The 24,333-nt window shown below is 38.4% G+C and overlaps 1 protein-coding gene across 12 annotated transcripts in view; it reads left to right on the forward strand.

Moving 5' to 3' along the window:
* Positions 1 to 24,333, forward strand: part of slc25a26 (solute carrier family 25 member 26) — a 298,023-nt gene that overhangs the window by 33,367 nt on the left and 240,323 nt on the right. For 9 of the 12 annotated variants that reach the window (XR_006314323.1, XM_043708293.1, XM_043708296.1 and 6 more), the window contains exons 4-5: positions 14,364 to 14,468; positions 23,293 to 23,340. The exons of 1 other annotated variant lie outside the window; for it this stretch is intronic. Coding sequence is in view for 10 of the 11 variants with exons in the window: in XM_043708293.1 (XP_043564228.1) it covers positions 14,364 to 14,468; positions 23,293 to 23,340 (153 nt within the window). In the remaining variant the exon portion in view is untranslated. Of the gene's footprint in view, positions 1 to 6,667; positions 6,762 to 11,615; positions 11,722 to 14,363; positions 14,469 to 23,292; positions 23,341 to 24,333 lie in introns of those variants that run through there. 2 more of the 12 variants (XM_043708303.1, XM_043708302.1) reach the window with 2 other exon arrangements.

A 24,333-nucleotide genomic window follows, 5' to 3' on the forward strand; every position in this document is an offset into this window, starting at 1 on the left:
AACTGTTAATTTAAAAATCAGGTTAATAAAATTTCGATGGGCCAATTTAAGTGAGCCAAAAATACTTAGCATCAAATAACTTTTTAGATAGGAATTTAAGACCCCACATGGTTCTTGCCTGAGTTTAAGAAAGAATGGTTAAGAATACATCAGGTGTCTTTCTCTTAAGCATAAAATGCACCTTGCAAATATTTTGGGCTACTCAATTATTACTTATCAAGTTTGGTGCTTTTGAAATTAATTCTGAATTTAGAGACATACTGTACGTTTGACTTTGTGTCTGATTGTCATCAAAGCCTTTGACTTCTGATATACTGGGGAGCAGAATGTTTGCTGAGAACAGGCAGGCATATATGTAACAAATTATTTAGCAAGAAATGATTTAGTTTACTTACAAGTACCTTTTTATTTTGTCTTTTTTTTTAATCTCCTCACCACCAACATATCATTGCAGCCATACATTAATAGTAATAGACTCATACAGCACGGAAACAGACCCTTCGGTCCAACCAGTCCTGCTGACCAAAACTAGTCCACCTGCCTGCGCTTAGCCCTTATCCCTCAAAGCATTTCTTGTTCTTATGCTGATCTAAATATCTTTTCAATCTTGTAACTGTACTTGCATCCATCACTTCCTCTGGAAGTTCATTCCACAGACGAACCACTCTGGGTGTAAAACAAAATTGCCCTGCATGTCTTTTTTGAAATCTTTCCTGGTTCACCATTAAAATATAGCCCCTAGTATTGAAGTCCCCCTTGCTGGGAAAAGACAAATTGTCATTCACCTTATGATTCTATAAACCTCGATAAGGTCATCTTTGTAAGACAGACTGTCTTTCTTTCTCTCATTCATTGAGACAATGACTTTGGATCATTTCTTCAAAGTTCTCTGCTGACGAGGGTTTCTATCTCACTCCAACCTCCCACTGTGGCCTTCGTCATTCTGATTCTTTGTCTTCACTCTTTGACATGTTTCATGCTTCCTACACCGCAGCCCCTTTGGGTTGTTTCTTCTGACTTTGCACGAGAATAGAAATATTTCTGTTAGAATTTTAGGTTTGAAGTCAAAACAAACTGCTGTTTGATTTGGTGAGTTGAATATACAACAGTTGAATATAGGACATGGGAAAATGTTATTTGGGGGCAGCATGCAATAACTGCTGCCATGAATGTGTATGCCAGTGAGGTGGGCACAGGTCAAGTTTTGGAGAAAACATTTACTGAGTCAATTTACAAGTAAGGTGTATGTTAAACACACTGACCAAACCTGCAGCAATTTCTAATAAATAGTGATTTTTTTTTTCTTTGGAAAATGGAGTGAATGGAGAATAATTAAAGAAGCAATTATTAATTCTATGTCAAAACACACTAAATTATGTGTGAATATGTCTATTTGAATCATTGACAGAATCAAAGTCAGGAGTGTATGATTGGATGTACCATAGGTTTTGCCATCCTGGCCAGGTATAGTGGTGCCACTATGTGCAGCTTGCAGTACATGCCTATTATAGTTTCTTTGCAGCATTTTAAATCAAGTTATGTTCACTCCTACAGTAAGAGGAGGTTTCACCATCATGAAAAACAATAGCACAATAAACTAGATGCTTTTGCAGGATGACATTTTTGTTTCATGCATGATGTATTGATTTATTTCTATAACATGTTGCACTGAATATTCCAAATGTAGAATTTTTATCATAATGAAGTATTGTACCCACAAAGTCTCTTAATATTTTCAGTTAACTGCAGGAGTCCATATGGACCTTTATTAGAAATAAGCAAATTGTGTTATAGGGTTTTGTTGTTTCATGTGCTTGAATAAATCGTACCTGATTGACAGTGTCGCACAGAACAGTACAATCAAAACATTGCTAAATTGATCTTGTCAGTATGTTAGAGATATAAATTAAAATGATTGTATATTTTTTACAGCTATTGAGCAGTTAATTAACATATATCTCAAAAACATATGTCTCCTGCATTGAAATTAAGTTAATGTTTGTGAACAAAGTGATGATGATTTGATGTTGTTACAAAGTTAGCTTTCAGAGCAGAATATAATATAAAGGTTCTTGTGGCTCAGTAGTAATGTTCCTAACCTTTTAACCAGGAGACTCCGGTTCAAGACTCCTGCTCCAAAGGATCATCTTTGAACAGGTTGATTAGAAAATATTTGTAAATGTGTGCCCTCACCTGTTATTCTTAATAAGACTGCTTATTCTGTTTCCATGTAATGCCAAGGCTTACCTAACATACCAATACTCGGAGAAAGTGAGGACTGCAGATGCTGGAAATCAGAGATGAAAAGTGTGGCGCTAGAAAAACATAGCAGGTCAGGCAGCATCCAAGGGGCAATAGAATTGATATTTTGGGCGTAAGCCCTTCATAAGCCATTCCTGATGAAGGGCATATGCCTGAAAGGTCGACTCGACTACTCCATGGATGCTGCTTTTCCAGCGCCACACTTTTTGACCAACATACAAAGACATCATACAGTCAGTTCTTGGGTTCCATTCTTGAGTCTATTCAGAAATCTATTTGTACAAAAGTTGACACAGCATACAGGAGAGTACAATATAGCTGCTTGTAATTACAGTGGATGTTTGAAAGTTGGATCTTTAAAATTACACCCCCTCTATGACTCTGTTTGTAATGTGAGCTTTCATAAAATGGGTGTTTGTAAATCAGTGTCTACCCCCCCCCCCTGCTCTTTCTCTTGCAAATCATTCAAATTGCATTCTTAAAACAATTCAGCACCGCCTCCCTAACCTGCAATCTTCTTCCCGACCTTTCCGCCCCCACCCCAATCTGTCCTATCACCCTCACCTTGACCTTTTTCCACCTATCACATTTCCGACGCCCCTCCCCCAAGTCCCTCCTCCCGATCTTTTATCTTAGCCTGCTGGACAAACTTTCCTCATTCCTGAAGAAGGGCTAATGCCCGAAACGTCGATTCTCCTGTTCCCTAGATGCTGCCTGGCCTGCTGCGCTTCTCCAGCAACACATTTCCATCTTCTTAAAACAATGCCAACTTCACTCTCTAATATTCAAAACAAGGTTCATAAAATCAATTATCAGTTTTTTTAAAAAATAGAGACTTTTGGGAGAAAAATGAAAACCGTTTTCTTTGGCCATTTGTCACCAATCCTTTACTGCCCTTGACCTGTGGCTTGCTAGGCCATTGTAAGAGGCAGTTGAGTTTCAGCCATATTGCAATGGGTCTGGACTCATGTAGGTCAGATGTGGTAAGCTTGATAGAACATTAGTAAAGTAGATGGGTTCATTGGTCATTACTGAGACTAGCTTTATGTTCCAAATTTATTAATTGAATTTAAATTCCACCAGCTACCATGTCCATTGAGAGTGACTGTGCCTTCAGAATAAATTGGATTGTCAGCCATTTAACTGTTCTGTAATGCAGCAGTTGCATTCTCGTGCGACCTCTTGTTATAGAAGATAATGCAATAGAAATAACGAGGCCTATGGGAAAAGCAGGATTGGGGTGAACTACCAAACATAATCAGTAAAAATTGAAGCAAAATAGTAGTTTGCATAACACAAACAATAGTGCAGTCTAATTAAATGTTAAAATCTATATTTTAACAAAATAGTACAATAAATTTAACACTTTAAGGGGTTTCTGAGTTTGTTGAGTTGCAGTACTATATTAATACATGGGCTGACGGTCATCATCAGCATCATCATGGCTTTCAGGTGCAGAGTTACGATAGAAATTATTTAGTCCAGAAGTGGATGGCTGTAGTTCATTGTCCTCAGACTGTTTCTTGGGGGTTGGCTTAAAAAGGGCATCTGGGTTTTGCTGCTTTGCCATCTTTTTTTCATGAAGAAGTTGTTCATAGGATGCCAGATAAGACTTTATGCCACAAACTGCTATGCTGCTTAATTCTGCATTGTAGTCATGGTATTCTAAGAACTGCAACTGCTTCTCAACTTACTTCATCATAGAAGACAAAAGTGAAATGGAAAGTTCTTATGGTGCTGCATCCTGGCCTTCATTGTCTTCATCTTGAGCTTCAATTTTCCCCACAGCAACAAGTTGTAGATAAGTCACCCTTTCTTCTAATCCAACTTGCTTTGCAATAGCGACCCAATGTTTTTCATTGCCGGAAGATCATCTGATGGTTCAAAGCCTTTAAAATCATGAAGAAAATGTGGGAGAAGCTTCCACCAAACTACATGCAAGCAGTCCTTACTGACATCACCCCAGCCTCCACAATGATGTCAATAGCATTCTTCATAGAGTCATAGAGATGTACAGCATGGAAACAGACCATTCGGTCCAACCTGTCCATGCCGACCAGATATCCCAACCCAATCTAGTCCCACCTGCCAGCACCTGGCCCGTATCCCTCCAAACCCTTCCTATTCATATACCCATTCAAATGCCTCTTAAATGTTGCAATTGTACCAGCCACAACTACATCCTCTGGCAGCTCATTCCATACACGTACCACCCTCTGCGTGAAAAACTTGCCCCTTAGGTCTCTCTTATATCTTTCCCCTCTCACTCTAAACCTATGCCATCTAGTTCTGGACTCCCCGATCCCAGGGAAAAGACTTTGTCTATTTATCCTCTCCATGCCCCTCATAATTTTGTAAACCTCTATAAGGTCACACCTTAGTCTCTGACGCTCCAGGGAAAACAGCCCCAGACTGTTCAGCCTCTCCCTGTAGCTCAACTCCTCCAACCCTGGCAACATCCTTGTAAATCTTTTCTGAGCCCTTTCAAGTTTCACAACATCTTTCGGATAGGAGGGAGACCAGAATTGCATGCAATATTCCAACAGTGGCCTAACCAATGTCCTGTACAGAGCAACATGACCTCCCAACTCCTGTACTCAATACTCTGACCAATAAAGGAAAGCATACCAACGCCTTCTTCACTATCCTATCTACCTGCGACTCCACTTTCAAGGAGCTATGAACCTGCACTCCAAGGTCTCTTTGTTCAGCAACACTCCCTAGAACCTTACCATAAAGTGTATAAGTCCTGCTAAGATTTGCTTTCCCAAAATGCAGCACCTTGCATTTATCTGAAGTAAACTCCATCTGCCACTTCTCAGCCCATTTGCTCATCTGGTCCAGATCCTGTTGAAATCTGAGATAACCCTCTTTGCTGTCCACTACACCTCCAATCTTGGTGTTATCTGCAAACTTACTAACTGTACCTCTTATGCTCGCATCCAAATCATTTATGTAAATGACAAAAATGTTAAAGCTCTTTCAAAATTGACGAACACGGTCCTCAGTTGCTGTAATCAGCTTCCTGCATGTGCGCCTAAATAATGAGCTTCAATGACTTGCATTGCATCCTGGTCCAAGGGTTGAGTGAGAGAGGTTGTGCTTGAAAGGAGAAATGGCATTTTGATGTTTTCAGAAAGCTCACCAATGGTGGGAGAATGGCTTGGTGCATTGACCAGAATGAGAAGAATCTTGAAATCCAAATCTTTTCTCCTGCAATAATTTTTAAAAGTATTCTCACAAACATCAACAATAAGATCAGAAACAAATTGCCCCATCATGCAATGTCTTTTGCCTGATCTGAAGTAAATATCTGGAGTGAACTTAAGGTAAATGGGGATGGAATCGCGCAACAGCCAACGGGAGATTTAAAACCCATTTTTAAAAAAAAGTTCCCCAATTCACCAATCACGTGACGACCAAATTGCAATGATGGAATGCACATTATAGGAGAATGTGCATTATAGTACATCACAATCTCCAAAAGAAGTTGAAGTACCTGTGATAGAGTAGGGATGAATGGGTAATAATGCGATGAAAGTTTTGGGCTGAGTATTGACCATTGTAACCTGTAGTGAACCTCTTCTAATTGAGAGAAATTCTGTCTGATACTTTGTCCTGTTAAATTTTCAGTGTTACATAATGAACCTTTATAAATTTTCTGGTTTTATATAGTTTTGGAAAATAAATGTTTTGGGTAGGAGGGATGGGACTACAGGGTCAATGAGTCATCCCAAAGAAAGAATCAAGCCAGTAATTAATGTTTTTAGAGGCAACTAGGGAAGTTGAAAGGCAAAAATTTAGGGGAAACATTAGGGGAAACAATGGAATTGGGGGGGGGGGGTGGTTGATTGATGAAAGTCAGTGAATTAGAAGGCAGTGGTGGAATAGTAATGTCACTGGCCTAGTAATCTCCAGCCCTAGGTCATTGTTCTGGGAACATGGGACTCAAATATCCCTATAGCCAAATTTGATCTCAATAAAAGTCTTGAATAAGAAGTGAGCTAATGGATCTTGTGTAACCACTGTCAATTGTTGTATAACCCCATCGGGTTCATTAATGTTCTTTAGCAAAAGAAGTCTGCTCTCCTTACCTAGTCTGGCCCAGATATGACTCCAGATCCACATCATCATGAACATTTCACTGCCAACAGGGCAATTAGGGATGGGCAGTAAACGGCCCAGCAAGCAACTCCCACATCCCATGAATGAATAATAAAAATAAGTATGTTTGAAGCATTGAATGCTAGCAAGTTTTCTCCACAACCTCCCAAAGAAAATGTGGCTTTTCTTATTGTTTTTTCCTTGATTGTTTTGAGGTGAACACTGCAGTCCGCGTTAGCAACATCTAACATTTCTGTGCTCCAATAATACCGCCAACTCCCTCATAGACAGGATGCAGGGAGAAAGGAACATGCAGAGAAACAGATAGACTAAAGTCAAATGGAACATAAGAATGTGCGGGGGCAGAGAAATGAACAGAAACAGGGTGATAATAGGTAAGAAAGGTAGGCTATATTCTCTCTTGTTGTGTAATACCATAAGAGATCCAGTAATGCATGTCCTGATGTAGAGTTTGGCTGTTTTATAAATTTCCATTCTGCGCAGGTAGAACTGCAGCTTTATTTTAATTATAAGTTTGGACCAATAAAATAACTTCTAAAGACAGCAATACAGAGTCAGGTGTAGGAGGGAGTGGGGTGTCAAGCGTTTTGGAAATCGTTTGATTTTATTCTAGGCAAACAGTCCTGGAACAGAGTTGTCATTCTTTTTTCAGACTTGACATTGCTGAGCAGATTTGAGTAATGTTGTCTGATGCTTTCATTCAAAATTAAGTGGGAGAGGTAATAGAAGTTTTGTGACCCCAAATGAGACTGCCTGGCCTTATGATCATAGTTATGAAAGTACTGGACAGGCTGGATCTTCTTTTTATGGTCCATCTTGATAGAGCAAAATCTTTTCCGGAATTAAACATGTAAAAATGAAGAGTAATGAAATAAATGGCAGGATTCTAGGGTTGAACTGAAACATCAAAAGACAATTTTATTATACAAGGACAACATTAAAATAAGCAATAATGTTTAAACAGGTACAGTGAATGGGTATGATAATGTTTCTCTTCCATATGTGTTATACATCCAACTTGAACTCTGAATATTCAGGATTAACATGAGGTAAATGCCAGTTAACAGACAAACTGAACTTTAAATGTAGTCATGATAGATCCCACACAGATGTCAGTGAAACTATGGGTCACCTTATCTCATTAAAACACTGACCTTTTTTCGGGATTTCAATTCCTTACTTTTGAAGATCTTTGATATACTCATGATTGTTCTTCAACCCTGGGCAGTCTCAAACACTGTTTGTGTCATGGTAATTTAATCTCCCTTCCTGAGACCAAGTTCCTTATGTTTGGACCAGGACCGACCAGGTAGCCCAGACTGTAACTTTGCTATTTGCTTCAGGTAAAGTGTACAGTGGATATTCCCAGAGTGAATTAACTTGTCAACTGCCAAGTTTTAAACAAACGATTTATTTACAAAATTACGGAATGAAACACAACGAACCAAAAATAGAATACCCAAATAACATCCTATCCGAAAACCTGACAGACTATCCCGACTTAATGATGCTATTCCAGAGTTCTTACAACAGTCCCAATAAACAGACCCATTAGCGCAAAGAGTAAAAATGACACAAAATGCTTATAGATTATGAAGTTAGAAGGGCAGAGGAGGGGGAGAGTGTCCAGTTTCAACTATGATGTTGACTCAACTAACATCTGAACTGAACTGACCTGTGAAACTAGAAAGCTGGCCATACCCCCTTGATTATACCAGTTTTTAAAAAAGACTTGAAAGCTTTTGGCCTGATGCATTATCTGTTAGGTGTGAACAAAAAGGGCCCCAATAATCTATTTGAACCCAGTCTAGTTGGAGCCTGGCTAATTATCCTCTCTCTGAAAGAAAAACCCTAGGGCACAGTAAATTTAAGAAAGGACCAGCTTTGTGACACTTAAGATTTCAGACATTTCTTCGAAGTGTCTAATTAGGAGCAAAATTTCAGCTTTTATCACATGTTGAGCTGCCACCAAATCTTTCTAAGTTCCATCAAGCAATGACTGCCGCGGATTTGCTTCACCCTTTTCTCAGCCGAAGTGATCTATCAATGGCTTCCAAGGACAGCGGTGGCTGAACTGCCTGGCGTTTTGCATGAACATGAAGCATCTTATTCTGTTTCCACACTCTGCCAGATCCAAGCTGCAATTAACTTCATCCAACAAACATACCTTCAAATAAACTCAAACCAGAAAACCACCTGAAGCTCTCTCCTTCCCTCTGATAACGTAGCCTGTTCTGGTTGTCCTTATCTGACCTTAAGGGTTAACTGAACTCTTTTAAGCTAATAAAGCTCTAACTTTCTCTGAGCCTCCATGCTTGCAAGGTTTGCAGGCAGCAAGTCTCCATCTGTGTAAGCCAGCCGATGGATTTAGAGCTACATCTTTTCTATTTTGATTGTATTAAACAAACACAGGCAGCCTTCCGAAACACCATTTGTGTCATGTGTTCTGTCAGTAACTAAATCCCAGCATTCTAATAACCTCATTCCTAGCTTTCAACCTCTTAAAGCAATATGACCGCAAACTTTTAAACATGCTCGACTTCAAGATGCTTTGCTACATTTACCTCATGTTTTCTCTTAACCATTAATTCATAAAGTTAAAAATGATATAAAAGGAATCATGAGCTTGGTATGTGCAACAGTAGAACCTAAGATTTACAAGTGAGTCTCGGGCTGTACATAAAATATTGTGGGGACAGACCTGCAAAGAGTGTGGTGTTATGTCTTTTTATGGTTGAATTGTTCAACCTTTTTCCAGAAACAGTGGGCTTGGTTGGAACATTATGAATTCATTACAGGGTTTTTTTTGAGAGGATCAGAACCAAATACTCAAAGATTTTTGAAGATGATTTTTAACCGTTTGTATGTCTCAAGTTAAAATTGTTATTATTGGTTGACTAGCAGAGACTGAGGAAGGCCAGCATGGAGTTGAGGCAAGGGCTTTGGACCTCTTCAATGTTGCAGTTATACCAGCCTCCACCACTTCCTGTAGTAGATCATCAACAACATTATGAGTATTTGTACTTGGAGTAGTCAATAAAAATGTTAACATTTTTAAATTGAAAGTGAGCAGAATAATATCAAAGCTAGGTCGTTTAGGATTGAATTGAAGAGGCACTTCGCTTGGTCTTTTCCAAATGGTTCTGGATGTAGGTTCAATTGAAATTTTCAAGCTTGAAATGGAGAGATTATTGTTAGGCAAGTGAATCAGCCAATATGAAGGAATCATGGACAACTAGACAATAAGATGGACAAGCAGGCATGGGCTATTCAACCCATCTAGGCTGCTTTGCCATTTAGTGAGATCATGGCTGAACGGATAAACCTCATCTCTACTTTCCTGCGTTTTCCCTACAGCCCTTGAATTCCCTAACTGGTTAATAATCATTTCAGCCTTGAGTATACTCAATGATGCAGCCTTGACAGCCGTCTGAATTCCAGATTTGCTAACTACTTGTGTTGTTCAGCCATGATCTAACAGAGCAGGACAGCTTCTTCACGTTCTTCTGTAAGAAAAAAAGTACACAAAACATTTGGTAGACAATAAGTGTGTACAGCCTGAAAAAGTTTAATTGTCTATAACCTTTTTTCTCATGTACAGTATTTATTGCACTCTAAGGATGTTGAAAATTCATATGTGCTATTGATATGTTTGATTTATATAGGTTTCCTCATCCATCTCTCCAGAAACTTACCAATCAACATTGCAATTTAAATATGTTGTACATTTAATATAGTTACCATCCCAATTCACCAAATATTTGCAGTTCTTTACATAACTGTTCATTACAAACCGAATACAGATAACATTTTAGTGATCAGTTGCTGCAACTTAATGTTTTAAGATTGGTAAAAGTCAAATTTGTAGAAAGTGTTTGTCAAATTCCTGTCTCTGAGGATGTTCTGCAGTAGATTTTTATATCCAAAGCAGAATTCTTTCAAACTGTATACCTCTTCCATCTAAAAAATGGAAAATTAGCAAAACAGGAACAGAGATGAATAAAATGGATGTAAAATGAAATACCTCAGTCCTTATAGAATAATAATCTCTAGTTTAAAAAAAAGTCTATCTTAAATGATGAATATTTCAAGTATGCCGAAGTTCTCTTGTAGGTTTTGAATGTTCTATGAAGTTGTTCTCAAACATAAACTCTGTAGAGCTGACTCAGTTCATTAAAAAAAATCAAAGTTTATTCAAAATAAATGCAGAATGCTGAAGAAATCAAGAAGACCTGCTGACCACTTTGTGCCTCATTGGTTAGTGAAATTGTTGTACTGTTGAAATCCAATGTCCCTGCTGGCTCTTTTGTACTCCACAGCTGGAGAGATTGCTTTTCATCACTGACTTTTTAATAGTTCACCTTGTCACTATATTAATAAGAGATAAAAAAGCCAGCATAAGGACATGCAGTGACATGAAGCGTGAAGTGCTATAAATATTTATGTATACTTCAAAAGTTGACAATTCTTATTTTCTTGGCATATTGAGGTCATATGTTATTCTTAACCTCAAGAATTCTGGGCATTTTTGAAATTATCTTTTTGGATACACAAAGGATATGACAAGTGAAACATGTTGCTAGATGTGTTCACAATTGACTTGAGTTTCCTTGTATCAGTGGGCCAGTAGGGATTCAGGAGAACTTGTAGAAAAATCGTTACGTCTCACTACCAAATAAAATTACATTTATCTGCTTTCCACGTTGTCTTCCAGATTCGAATGCTTCATTAAAAATGTAATTGAGGCAAACCTTTCTGTTTGACCTATTAACATCAGTTTTTCTATTGGAAATTTCAAAACCTGTTTAAAAAGCTGCAATGATTACTGGGAATACTATCAAAGTGCTATGTGAACAGGTCAAGAACTTTGGATGGTCTCTTGAGAGATGAGAAGATTGGTGGGAATGTAATGTAATTTGTTGATTTGAATGCTAAAGTATCCCTTTGTTATTTTAAGTGTGCATTTCATTATAGATGCAATGCACTGGAAATTAATCTTAATTGTAAGACATTTTTGAAAAGACTAGGCCAGAATTTAAACAGCTGTTCTTCTCATTTGGGTTTTGGAAATTGTCGGTGAACTACTGCCACTAAGTACAGTTGTTTAGGTAACAATTGACCTATTATTGTCTATAGAACTGGAGATGAAGTTCTTGTCACTTATATCAGCAATCCTGTTTATACACAATGATGTCAAACTAAAGCAATTGTTTTATAACGTAATACAGACACAGTTGAGACTGCAAGGATAATTTGATGGCGATAAAATTTTGAAGAGATGGCATGAAAAATGGAAACCGACTGTCAGAATCAGAAAAGGAGTTTCGAACAAAGGTATATAAATGTAAGAGATTTAGAACTGACAGCAAGAGAAAATTTAACCAAAGATAGTTGAGAGAATTTTGTACAAAGGTTAGTGATTACAGTAGAAATTAGATCAGTAGGAAGAAATGTTCATTTGACGTTGGAAGGAAAGTGTATGATCAGATGTGGTTAACATCATAAACACATGGGATTTGGGCTAATTTTCATGTGAAGATTAAATACAAACACAGTCTGGTTAGACCGAGCACTCTATACCTATGTTATCATTTCTATATTAAATACTAAATGATTGAATTGCTTGGTATTTTCATTTGTTTTTTTTCCTTGCTGTCTTTTATTTTACAATTCTTTCCGGTTCTGTTCTTTATACGTTTTTTTAGATTAGATTAGATTACTTAGTGTGGAAACAGGCCCTTCGTCCCAACAAGTCCACACCGACCCTCCGAAGAGCAACCCACCCAGACCCATTCCCCTACATTTACCCTTTCACCTAACACTACGGGCAATTTAGCATGGCCAATTCACCTGACCTGCACATCTTTGGACTGTGGGAGCAAACCCACGGGGAGAATGTGCAAACTCCACACAGACAATTGCCCAAGGCGGGAATTGAACCCAGGTCTCTGGCGCTGTGAGGCAGCAGTGCTAACCAATGTGTCTCTGTGCCGTCCCACATTATTCAGTCTATCCTACGTTTTTTAGTTACATTACCTATCTATTTTGTTTTCTTCTGTTGACCTAAATTGGCTCTTCCTGATAAACTGACTTGACTCTCAACCCTGATCTCAAGTCTCTTCATTGCCTTGCTGTTCTCTATCTCTATAATTTCCTCCATTACAACAATCCTCTCAGTTGTGGATTTTTCTACTTCTATGAAGCTCAGTTGTCAATACCTCAGCTTTACTTTTTTGATCTGAGGTAGAGCAGAACAACAAACCGAGTAATGGAATAATTAAACAATATTACCAATAAAATGTCAGTAATTGCCGGTTAGTCTGAGTTATTTTTAGGTTTTTTATTTTCAGCTTTCATGAGCTTATTTAAGGTCAATTGAAATGCTTTATTATCCAGGTACAGAATTTGCTAAAGTATGTCATTGAGACTGCAACAATAGATGTTTTTCTTGCAAAACATTTTTTTCCATTAACTTTCTAATAATTAATGTGTGTAATCGAGGTTGGTTTTGCTGCTCAGAAAGCCATACATCATCATATTTGTGTCAAAGTTGGTAAGAAATCTTTTAGTTCAATATGGAATGCACATTTTCTCACCATTGGGACTTTCTGACTTAAGCAAGTCCAGTGAGCTTCAGTGCAAGTTTATAGAGTTAATGTTCATGGCCCCTTGAGCACATTCAAGAGTTAGTGTGGAGTTCAACTAGATCAAACTGCTCAAATTACTACTTCTACTACGCTTTTCCAGAAATTAACTTGCTATAGTACCTAAAACTGAATGGGAAAGGATCCAAACTCCTGATATTATTGAATACTAAGAGAAGCAAGCCAACTATCTTGTAATTTCAATTGCTAAGGAAAATATGGTAGTTATTGTTATTTTCATAATTGCTGGTTTTAACTGAAACAGTATCATGTGTGGCTTAGTTGGTAGCACAGATGCCTATGGATCAGAAGGATTAGATTAGATTACATTACAGTATGGAAACAGGCCCTTCGGTCCAACAAGTCCACACCGACCCGCCGAAGCGCAACCCACCCATATCCCTACATTTACCCCTTACCTAACACTACGGGCAATTTAGCATGGCCAATTCACCTGACCTGCACATCTTTGGACTGTGGGAGGAAACCGGAGCACCCGGAGGAAACCCACGCAGACACGGGGAGAACGTGCAAACTCCACACAGTCAGTCGCCTGAGGCAGGAATTGAACCCGGATCTCTGGCGCTGTGAGGCAACAGTGCTAGCCACCGTGCCGCCCACTTTGGTTTTGGTTCAAATCTAGAAATCTGAGTCGAGAAGTTTAGATTGAAGTCAGAGGGCGCATTGCATCGACAAAAGTGTTTTTTTATTTGGATGAATGATTTTAAATAACAGACCTGTCTCCACACTCAGAAGGCATATAAGAACCCATAACATTACATTCTGAAGTTGAGCAGGGGAGTTACCCAGTGTTATGGCCAATCTTTACTCCTCAAAATTAGATCAATCCTTGAGGCATAGTTCCCATTTTGGTAGTATTATTTTATTAGGAATACCTCACCTTTCATGAGAGGCTGGCAAGAACCACAGTTGAGGGGTTTTTGCATTCTTGAGTCTTGAGCTCATTTCTTTTATATCAAATTCCGTCAGTTTTATGTATTACACTCACTGCTTTTGATGTGCATCAGGTTTCAACTTCAAAGATTAGGCATTTTTGTATTACTATATTTTGAAAAGACCAAGATGAGCTGCTTGTGCCATATTAATGGAGCAAGTTTTCCTATTGTGTCAACATAATGTCACTCGGATCAGCGGTCATATAATGATTCTTACACTTGGTTTCTTTTTATGACAGCAGTCTGAGGAATTTGTTCTCTCAAAATTGCATGTTTAATTCAGCATGTGATTATATTTTGCAAAGTCATACTTGTTCTGATTTCGACTGACCTAGCTCCATGATGATGTTTGATGTTATGTTTTGATTATTTACAGGCTGCATGTCTGATAAGGGTTCCTTCTGAAGTTGTCAAACAACGAGCTCAAGCCTACCCCTCACTGGGTACCTATAAGGTGTTCCTTGATACTATAAGGCAGGAGGTAAGCTCGTGAAATAAATAATGCAGTTGCTGTGTTGCAGATACAGTGAACTCTCGAAGAGTTAAATCCCTAGAGAATTGCCTTGAAATTTGGATTAAGCAGAGCTGTATGATAGCTGTGGAGGTCCTTTTATCATATGCAGGTGTCTCTATTTGTGTGATCTGCTTACAAATGTAGTTTATTTGAATGCTACATACTGAGCCATGCTGTAATATATTGAACACCCCTCTGGGTGAAGTGTGTGTGGATGTGTGCAAAGAATAGAAGTATATCTATTCCATTTCTTCAGTGAAAGAGTAGCTGTTCTTTTTTGTGGTGAGGTTTAACAATGCATTTCAGTTTATAAGTTCAGCACTTTTCCAGGGGCACATCTCATAATGTACCATGTGTTAGTCTTGAAAGAGGCTGAGTGAACTGGCCTTGAAAATGACCGAGATTCAACACTAGACAAAATCTGTAAATTGTTTCATGCTTATCAAGCTATTTTCAGACATACACAATGCAGTTCACAATTTCTTCAATGCAGTCAACTATGTTTTGATGTTTCCATGCTGTGAAATTCTGGAATATTGATAAGGTTTTTGCGGCATTGTCTTGGGAAACAGGCAGATGAGTATGTGGACATTCATTAGAGTCTTCAAATCATCAGCCTTCCTCACTGAACAGTACGCTGCACCTACAATGTCTTTCGTCTGGTGTTGAACATCTTCATGTAAGTTTCTATGGAAATCATCAAGCCAGCCTCCATCTTGGAACATAAACATCTTGTTTTCTGGTTGGTTGGCGTCATCTTGCTCCTCATCTTTTTATTGCCTTGTGCATCATAATCTGTTTGAAACTAGCTTGCAGGAAGCAGTTGATGATTATGGCTTCCTTTCCCATCTTCCACATGCAAACCAGCAAAGCATGAGTACCAGCAAAACATGTTGCCATGCTTATCAATGGCCTCAATATTACGTTTTCAAGTTCCTAATTTTTCCCGATCCATTAGCTGCACTTTGGCCATGGTATTGGGAACCAATCCCTTTTTGGTTAATGCGTTTTGTTTTGTAAGACCATGAGACCATAACATGTAGGAGCACAATTAGGCCATTCAGTTAATTGAATCTTCTCTGCCATTTGGTCATGGCTGATATGTTTCTCAACCCCATTCTCCTGCTTTCCCCCACTTAACCTTCAATCCCCTTATGAATGAAGAACCTACCTGTTTCCATCTTAAATATATTCAATGACTTGGCCTCCACAGCCCTCTGTGGCAATGAGTTCCACAGATTCACCACTGTCTGGCTGAAGAAATTCCTCCTCATCTCAGTTCTAAAGGGTTATCCTTTTACTCTGAGGCTGTGCGCTTGGGTCTTAATCTCTCCTACGAGTGGAACATCTTCCACGTCCACTCTATCCAGGCTTCTCTGTATTCTGCAAGTTTAAATCAGATCTCCCCTCATCCTTCTAAACTCCATTGATACAGACCCAGAGATCTCAATGATTCATCATATGACAAGCCCTTCATATCTGGGTTCATTCTTATATATTCTTTTAGACCCCTTCCAGAAGCAGCACATCCTCCCATAGATACATGACCCAAAACTGCCCATGACACTCCAAATGCAGTCTAACAAGACCCTTATACAGCCTCAGCAGTGCATCTGTGCTGTTCTATTTTAGCTCTTTTGAAATGAATGCAAACATTGCATTTACCTCCCTAACTGCTAACTGAACCTGTATGTTAATGACAAAGATCCTGAGCTAGGTCTCTCAAGTTCTTTTCTGCTTCAGATTTTTGCAGCCTTCTTTCCTCATTTAGAAAAGAGTCTATGCCTCTAATTTTCCTACCAAAGTGCTCAACCTCTCACTTTCTCGCATTATATATTCTTTCAGCCAGTTGTCTATCCATAGCAGTAACTTGCCCCAACACCACAAATTATCTTGTTGAGTGGCCTTCTATGTGGCATCTTGTTAAAGGCCTTCTAGGTCGCCAAATAGATCATGTCCACTGGCTCTTCTTTGTCTAACTTGCTTTCCACTAATTTTCCCCACATTGTGTGCTTTTTCTTTTGGTTCTCTGACACTAACTTATGTTTCCCCTTGACTTTCAGGCTGATGGGAACTTGATGGCACAATCTCTCAGATTTTCATTGTTTTCTGCTTCATGCCTTTTCCACTTGCTTACCGATTTCAACTTCTGTCTGATCAACGATACTTCTAACCTCTCAGATTTTGCACACCGAGAAATCTAAATTTTGAACAGTGGCTTTGGCAGCATTTGAGTATCCTTAGGTCTAACTATGTCACTTTGGTCAGTTTGGTCATGTGACCCCTGACAGAAAAGGCTGGTTTTCACAGTGAAAGCACCTCTTTTGTTGACACTGGTCAATAATTAGGCTGATCAGCCACTCTAGAATTGTGGCTCTTTGGTTTTTGCTATTCCCTGGGAGGTATGCTCGACAACACAAATGGAATTTTGTGTCACATCCAAATTCGAATTTGAGTTTGACTGAATATTGTATCAAATTTAAAAAGAAACCAGACAGCATCTTCCCAACTGTATCATGAAAGAACGCTACAGAAAGGCAAAACACTGTGGACTGTATTTACATTCTAATTAGTTCCCCTTTTGTGGGTTGTCTCAGGCAGCCATATGATAAAACTGGAACAAGGAGGCCATTTGTTGAATCCCTGTAGATAATTTTTATCAGTTTCGGGTGGTTCTTAAGTCTGCTGTTTGCAAATGAAACCAAATAGGCAGAAGTAACTGCTCCAAGGCGTTTGGTACCTCTGTCATCTGTACCCCACTGCTTTTTGTTTCTAAAGAATACCATGCATAACAAAGTTTGTTGAAGTAAACCTAGATAATGGTCATCTAAACCATTTTTAGATTAGATTACAGATTAGATTACAAATTAATCTCAAATTAGATTACATTACATTAGATTAGATTACATTACAGTGTGGAAACAGGCCCTTCAACCCAACAAGTCCACACCGACCCGCCGAAGCGCAATCCACCCATACCCTTACATTTACCCCTTACCTAACGCTACGGGCATTTTAGTATGGCCAATTCACCTGACCAGCACATCTTTGGACTGTGGGAGGAAACCAGAGCATCCGGAGGAAACCCATGCAGACACGGGGAGAACATGCAAACTCCACGTCAGTCGCCTGAGGTGGGAATTGAACCCGGATCTCTGGCGCTAACCACTGTGCCACCGTGCCACCCACAAATTTATTAGCATTGTATACTTGCTGAATTGTATACTTTAGTCCAGAAAAATAATTTTTCCTTGAATATTTTAGAATGCATTTTCATCTCTTGGTCAAATGCAGTACTTCTGTTGGTGCCTTGTAACTTCAGTTTCCTTCTTATTCTTGGAGAATGTCATCAGTTTATTGGGCAGAGATAAATGTGTGGTGTCAATCACCTTGGCTGTAAATTAATGCGTGCTTCATTTTATACTCCATCAGGGTTCCAGTTTTTACTGTTGAAATGGAGATATTTGGACAGTTGATAGGACATGAGGCATTTTATCTTGAGTGGACCCTATCTCTGCTTTGAGTCCCTTCTACCTCTGCTCAGCATTGATGCAGTGCAGCACATTCGTATGTCACACTGTGATTCAGAAGAGCTGCTTGCAACAGTCTAATTAACAACAGCTCTACCAAAAAGCTGGTCTCTCAGCAAAATTAGTCCAGCCTTCACATAAAGCCATTCATTATTACCGTTCCACGTTTATCAAGGTTCCCATTTAAAAAACAATTTTCTGTGGTTATTTCCCCACCTTAACCAAAGTCGTTCTGCATTTTACCCTGTTAATGATGTTCAAAAAACAAGCACAAATCTTCCTACTATTTTTCGTGTCCACTCAATTCCCAAGATTGAGTTCATGTTTGCTTCATGACCTACTCATGGCAGGAAGGTTTGGTGTGCCTGATGCTTTCCAGTTGGGGGCCTTTTCCTTGTCTACATTGAGAATCATCTTTGCTTTTGAAGAGAAATTGTGAAGGTACTAAAAATCAGTTTCACCAACAATTTATCTTTATATAGTACCTTTCTTACCATAAACCAATCCACTACACATCTGCTTGCCAGTATGTGGAATACAGCCCAAACACTTTCTTAATATGGATGTGACAGATGGAGAAAATGAGTATGCTATTGACCAGGAATCTAACTTGACCAGCCATATAAATACTGCAAGAGCAGGTCGGAAAGTGGGAATTCTCCATGAATCCAAAATTGCCAAATTGTATCCGTTGTTTACAGTTAGGTGAATGATGGAGTACTTTAAACTTGCCAAGATGAATACAGCTTCAACAACATTGCAGAAGCTGAAAACAATCCAGGGCAAAGCAGTCATTTTATTGGCATCCTATCCATCACTATTCACCCCCTCCACAACCTGTGCCAGTAGTTTGTACCATCTACAAGATGCACTGCAGCAACTCACCAGAGCGTACTTGACAGCACCACCACTACTTTCGCCACAACCTCTACCATGCAGAATGACATGGACAACAAGTGGATAGGATAACATTTGCAAGTTCTGCTCTGCAGCCACAGACCATTCTTCACTGAGATTGTAATATAATTCCTTCATTGCTACTGAAACACATTGCCTAACAGCATGTGGGAGCACTTCCACTGCATGAATGTAGTGGTTCAAGAAGGGAACTTACCATCATCTTGCTCAGAACACTTAGTGCTGAACATTATCTTCTGGCCTTACCAGTGATGCCCACATAGAGTCATAGAGATGTACAGCAGGGAAGCAGACCCTTCGGTCCAACCCGTCAATCTTTTTGGTGCTCAAGTTTGATTATTTCCTTGTACTTTGACTAATTTGGATGAGTTAACTAACAACTTGCACCACTGTATACCTTTATGGACTTTGCGAGAGTTGGTGTTCAGGACTCTGGATTTTGCTTTCACTGGACATGCTGGATTCCAAAACCGAGGATATCCGTTGCTGTATTTCTGAGCAAGCAACTTCTATTGAAGAGTCTGAAATTTGAAGGTCTAAAATGACATTGCACTGATTATTGTCGTTGCTGGGCTGCTACTATAATAATGCAGCACCATTGTATTTTTGTCTTTTCTCCTACAGGTCGTTCTGCTTTAATGTGTATTTTGTCAACATGAATTCTCTGTAAGACGATTGATGAATTGGAAGTGCTGTTTCTATAGCATGAACTTTTAAAATGTGTTTGGCTGTAATGTGAATACATCACCAACACTTTAAGTGCTGTTTCTAAAGCACAAGAGCACAACCATCACATTACTTGAAATGGCTGTACTTCCTCCTGAAACAACAAGATTTCTATCGTTGGAATAAGGATCACTAAAAGCAGTTGAGTGCAGTTGTGACAGTGCAGTGGAGAAAAATCCAATTTTGTTTTTTTTTTCCAGTGTTACAAGCCTTGCCTTATTTGTTGATCCACATTCTGAATTATACTTGCATTTTTATTAAATTTTTTTGCTATGTAAAAATGAACTTGGCAGTATATTTATTTGTCAATGGAATTGAAGAAAATAATTTAATGGCATTGAAAGGAACGGTGTCAGAGCGTGTTTTCACATTTAATTTACCTTGCAATACAAATTGCCAAGGGCTGAGCCCTGTTTATTTGCAAAAAGGCTCATTTCAGTTATGAATTTTGAGAGTCGGGCAGTCAGCTGCTGACACTGGAAATTGTGTGAAATATTGATGAGAATTGAAATTCTGGGAAAGATGGAGAATATAGGAAAAATGAAAACCATCAAAGGGAGAGGAAGAATGGTATTATTCTGGAAGGGAACAAGTGAATCTTTTTCATTGGAGAACAGTTTGCCATTTCTGAGTGCATTAAGAATCAAAACTCTTAAGCAAATGACACAGACTTCTAAACATAACCTAGTTAGGAAATCCATATAAATTATTTGTACAAGCTGTTGCTGTTTTGCTTCAGTTAACTTGCATAAAACAAAAATCAAGCATAATGCACTACAAGCTGCTTAATGTGGCAAATGGTGCATTTATCTATGCATGTATCAGAGTCTTTACGTTTGTTCTAGTGCAATCAAATGATTATAATTAAAATTGAAGGAACAAGCCTTCCTTTTTTGGCATTTGCTTTGATCTATATCTGTCTGAGTCTTTTGCCTCATAGATCATATTGACAAATTTGCTAATTAGATTGAGTTTTGTGCGTAGATGACTGCAATTTTCAAATTGACTTGACATGATGATCATTACTGTCTGTACAGCATAGCACCATCTGGACGTGTAAATGAAGATTAGAGTCTAGACAGAATTGCATCTTCCATGTTGAATTTTTGCTGTGCTGGACATTGTCTGACAGCATGCAAATGGTGTTAAGTATTTACTGCTTGATCTGATTTTGAAAGTCCAGTTTGCAGTACATCCAGATAGATGCTTGTATTTTATTTTGTTTAATAAACCCGTTCCTTGTGAGTACAGTTTAACAAGTCATATGTTATAAATAACGTATCTCTAATGGTAATGCTCATTCTTAAATCGCAGAATGATGTGCACAGTTTAATTATCATATTTAAGTATAGGATTGAAATTTATTCTAAGATTCAAGTTCAAGTGCATTATTGGGATTATTTTTGAAAATCTCAAATGCTGAAGGGACCTAATTAAAAAGATGCAAAAGCAAAATATTGAGTGTGCTGGAAACCTGAAATAAAGGTTGAACATACCCAACAGGTCTGGGGTCAACTGTGGAGAGGGAAACTGATGTGACCTTTCAAGTCAATGACTGTTCATTACTATTGTATTTAAATTCTCTTTTCTTCCCTCCACAGATGCAGAGTATTTTCAGCATTTTCTGTTTTAATTTAGGAATTTTTATTTCTGTACTTCTGTGCCAGTTCCCACTTGAAAACTGAACCTTCATCAATTTTGAGCAAGGTTTGAATAACAACTGGTTGGCCAGTAACTATGGAAACATTGGTGTCACAACATTGCTCTTGAATGTGCATATATCAATCTAAATCTCCTCAGGATTGTGCTTTCATTGATCGCTTCAGAGAATTAAATGTTGAGTATGTCTATTGACCATTTCTTAACGTTACAAATGATGTGATTAACTCAACTATCATCAAACACTCAAATCCTGCTTATCCAATTCATAATTAATATTTTTAATTGAAGAGGTAAGACTATGGTACACTTTGAAGACAAGAAATGTGAATAAAACTATCACCAACTACTAAACCATCTTCTAAGGTACTTGTTCCTGTGAGAAGAATTGAACAATTTTCCAGGTTGATAGCCAACATAAAGTTTTTTTCTAGTTGAATTCATTTCTTAACCAAAGACTTGTAAAATGCATCCGGTCTCCTTTGCTGTTATCTTCCTCCTGTTTGATTGGCTGACTTTTGTCACCCAGAGGACATACTAATGGATCACACATGGCTGTTTAACTTTTCCCATTAATATTCCCAATGCCATCCATACTATTGAGGACTTGAACTTTATTGAATTAATTTTTGGAGAACTTTGGAAATCCTATGCTTTGTCTTTCATCTTATAGCTGTTTTTCAGGAAACAGTCTAATTTCTTGTGTCTCCTTGATCTTCCTCGTTTAATTGTAAACAATAATTACATTGTAGTTTATTCATGCTAGTTTTTTTAATAAACAATGTAAACCAAAATTCCACTTTCTTCTCCAGTTTTCTCCCTTCTTCCCTGATGTTTATAATTTGTGCTGCCACCTGGCCTTCACAACCAGTCCAGATGATGTGTGTTAATAAAAACATTTAAATCTGGGACAATGTTTTGGCTAAATTGAACTCAACCTTACCTAATGCCCACATTTATTTCCAAGAGTTTCCAACATTTGAGTTATCTTGTATTTTAAGCCAGTACTTTTCCCTGCACATTGAGATACCAGTCTGGATCATCTTGGGCTGTGTGTGTCAGCACATATGCTATCATTGATGCTGCTTGCTCCGTATTGCTAAGCAAAGTCCTTCTACAGTTTATATTGTGCAGCAATACTTCACTTACTGCTGAGTGTAACGGATTATCGCATTCAACTCTCTTGTGTCTGAGGCCTCTCTCTTCACGTGCTCATTCTATACCAGTAATTCCTCTCTTGTTGATGTAAAGTCAGTGATCAGTTTCACCAAAGTATGTTATACTACCACTGAAGGTGGAGATTATTTGCACTTTTTTTGTCTCCTTCCTATCTGAAGGTTTGAAGTAAATTGTAACACACAGCTACGTTGTTAATTCAGTGTGTTGTGGAAATTAAGCTTGCTCTTTAATGATCAATGATTGCTTTCACTGAGCAGTAAGAAATTGAACGGACAGTTCTATACATTTTGCTTAAACCTCACATTGGCATCTGGTGTAGGGAAGGAAATTAATGGAGTGTGTTTGCATTAAAACTAGAAATGTTGCAGAATTTGCAAGTTCTAGGGCTTTTCACCATCTTGTTTCAGTGTCCATTACATTTGTTTTGTTTTGCAACAATATCCTTTTTTTCCCTCTCCAATTCTGTGTTATTATCTGTATGTATCCAGATCCAGGGTTTTAATGGATCATTAAAAGTTGGTTGCATTTTTCTTCCCCCGTGGTCTGGAGTAATCGACATGTTGGGGTTTGATTGTCTGTTCCCTTGCTGTAACCCAACTATAATCCATTTACATTCCCTGGTACAGGAAAATTATTGCCGGTCCCTAACTTTATAGTCTGAAAACTTTATTCACAATTTTCATTATTGTTGATAATCTATAGAACAGTTTGTTCAACTAAAGTTTTCAAAGTATTGACTAACTTTACCTAATTATTTTTGTCTTGTTTCACATCCCCAGGGTATCCTAGGATTCTACAGGGGCTATGGAAGCACAGTAAAACGAGAGGTCAGAATTACCATATCTTTCCATCTTTTTACAGATTTTGATTTGAAGTTAATCAACTGATTTGTGCCATTTAAAGCATTGTCAGTAATAAAGTCACTATTTTCAACATTTAACTATAAAAAGTTCCTACTTATTCTTGCCTCTTTTCTCCCATCACCACCCTTTGCATCTTCAATTTGAATAAACCTATCATTTCAGCCTGTGTGTGAATTTACAATGGTAAAAATAAGCCCATTATTCTCTCTCTGCAGCATATGTGGATGGATGCTTGCTTGCATTGTTGAAATACGTGTACTTGCATTTTCAAGGTAGTCAGTAGCTCTTGGTTATTAAAATAAAAAGCACTGGCTGACTGAGTCAGGTCAATGAGGATTGTATTTTCTGGCTTGGTAGAATTTAAAAGATGATTGAATTATTTTAAATCCGGTGAGATATTTAATTTGTACAGAATTATTTTATTTCTAATTTTAAACAAAATGGACCACAAAGGAATGAAATGATGAGATTTTGATTCATTTCAAGCAGTATTTGAAAGCAATTCAACAAAATAAGCCAGATATAATGTACAAGATAAAATTTGCTTTGCAGTGATTGAACTGATTGTTGTCTCATGATTCGGAGATGTGTCGATAGTAGTCATGATTCGGAGATGTGAGCCTATGTGACCCTATGTGAGAATCTCTCTGGCTATGTGGAAGGCATCTTGAAATCTATTGTACAGGGGATCCCCAGCTTCTGTCGCGACACTACGGATTTCTTACAGAAACTCAGCACCCATGGACCAGTCGAACCGGGAACATTCCTCGTCACAATGGATGTTTCCGCACTCTACACCAGCATCCCCCACAATGATGGCATCGCGGCAACAGCCTCAGTACTCAACACCAACAACTGCCAGTCTCCAAACACCATCCTACAACTCATCCGCTTTATCCTCGATCATAACGTCTTCACCTTTGACAACCAATTCTTCATCCAGACACACGGAACACC

The sequence above is a fragment of the Chiloscyllium plagiosum genome, chromosome 18 (assembly GCF_004010195.1).
Source record: "Chiloscyllium plagiosum isolate BGI_BamShark_2017 chromosome 18, ASM401019v2, whole genome shotgun sequence".
NCBI classification, from domain to species: Eukaryota; Metazoa; Chordata; class Chondrichthyes; order Orectolobiformes; family Hemiscylliidae; genus Chiloscyllium; species Chiloscyllium plagiosum.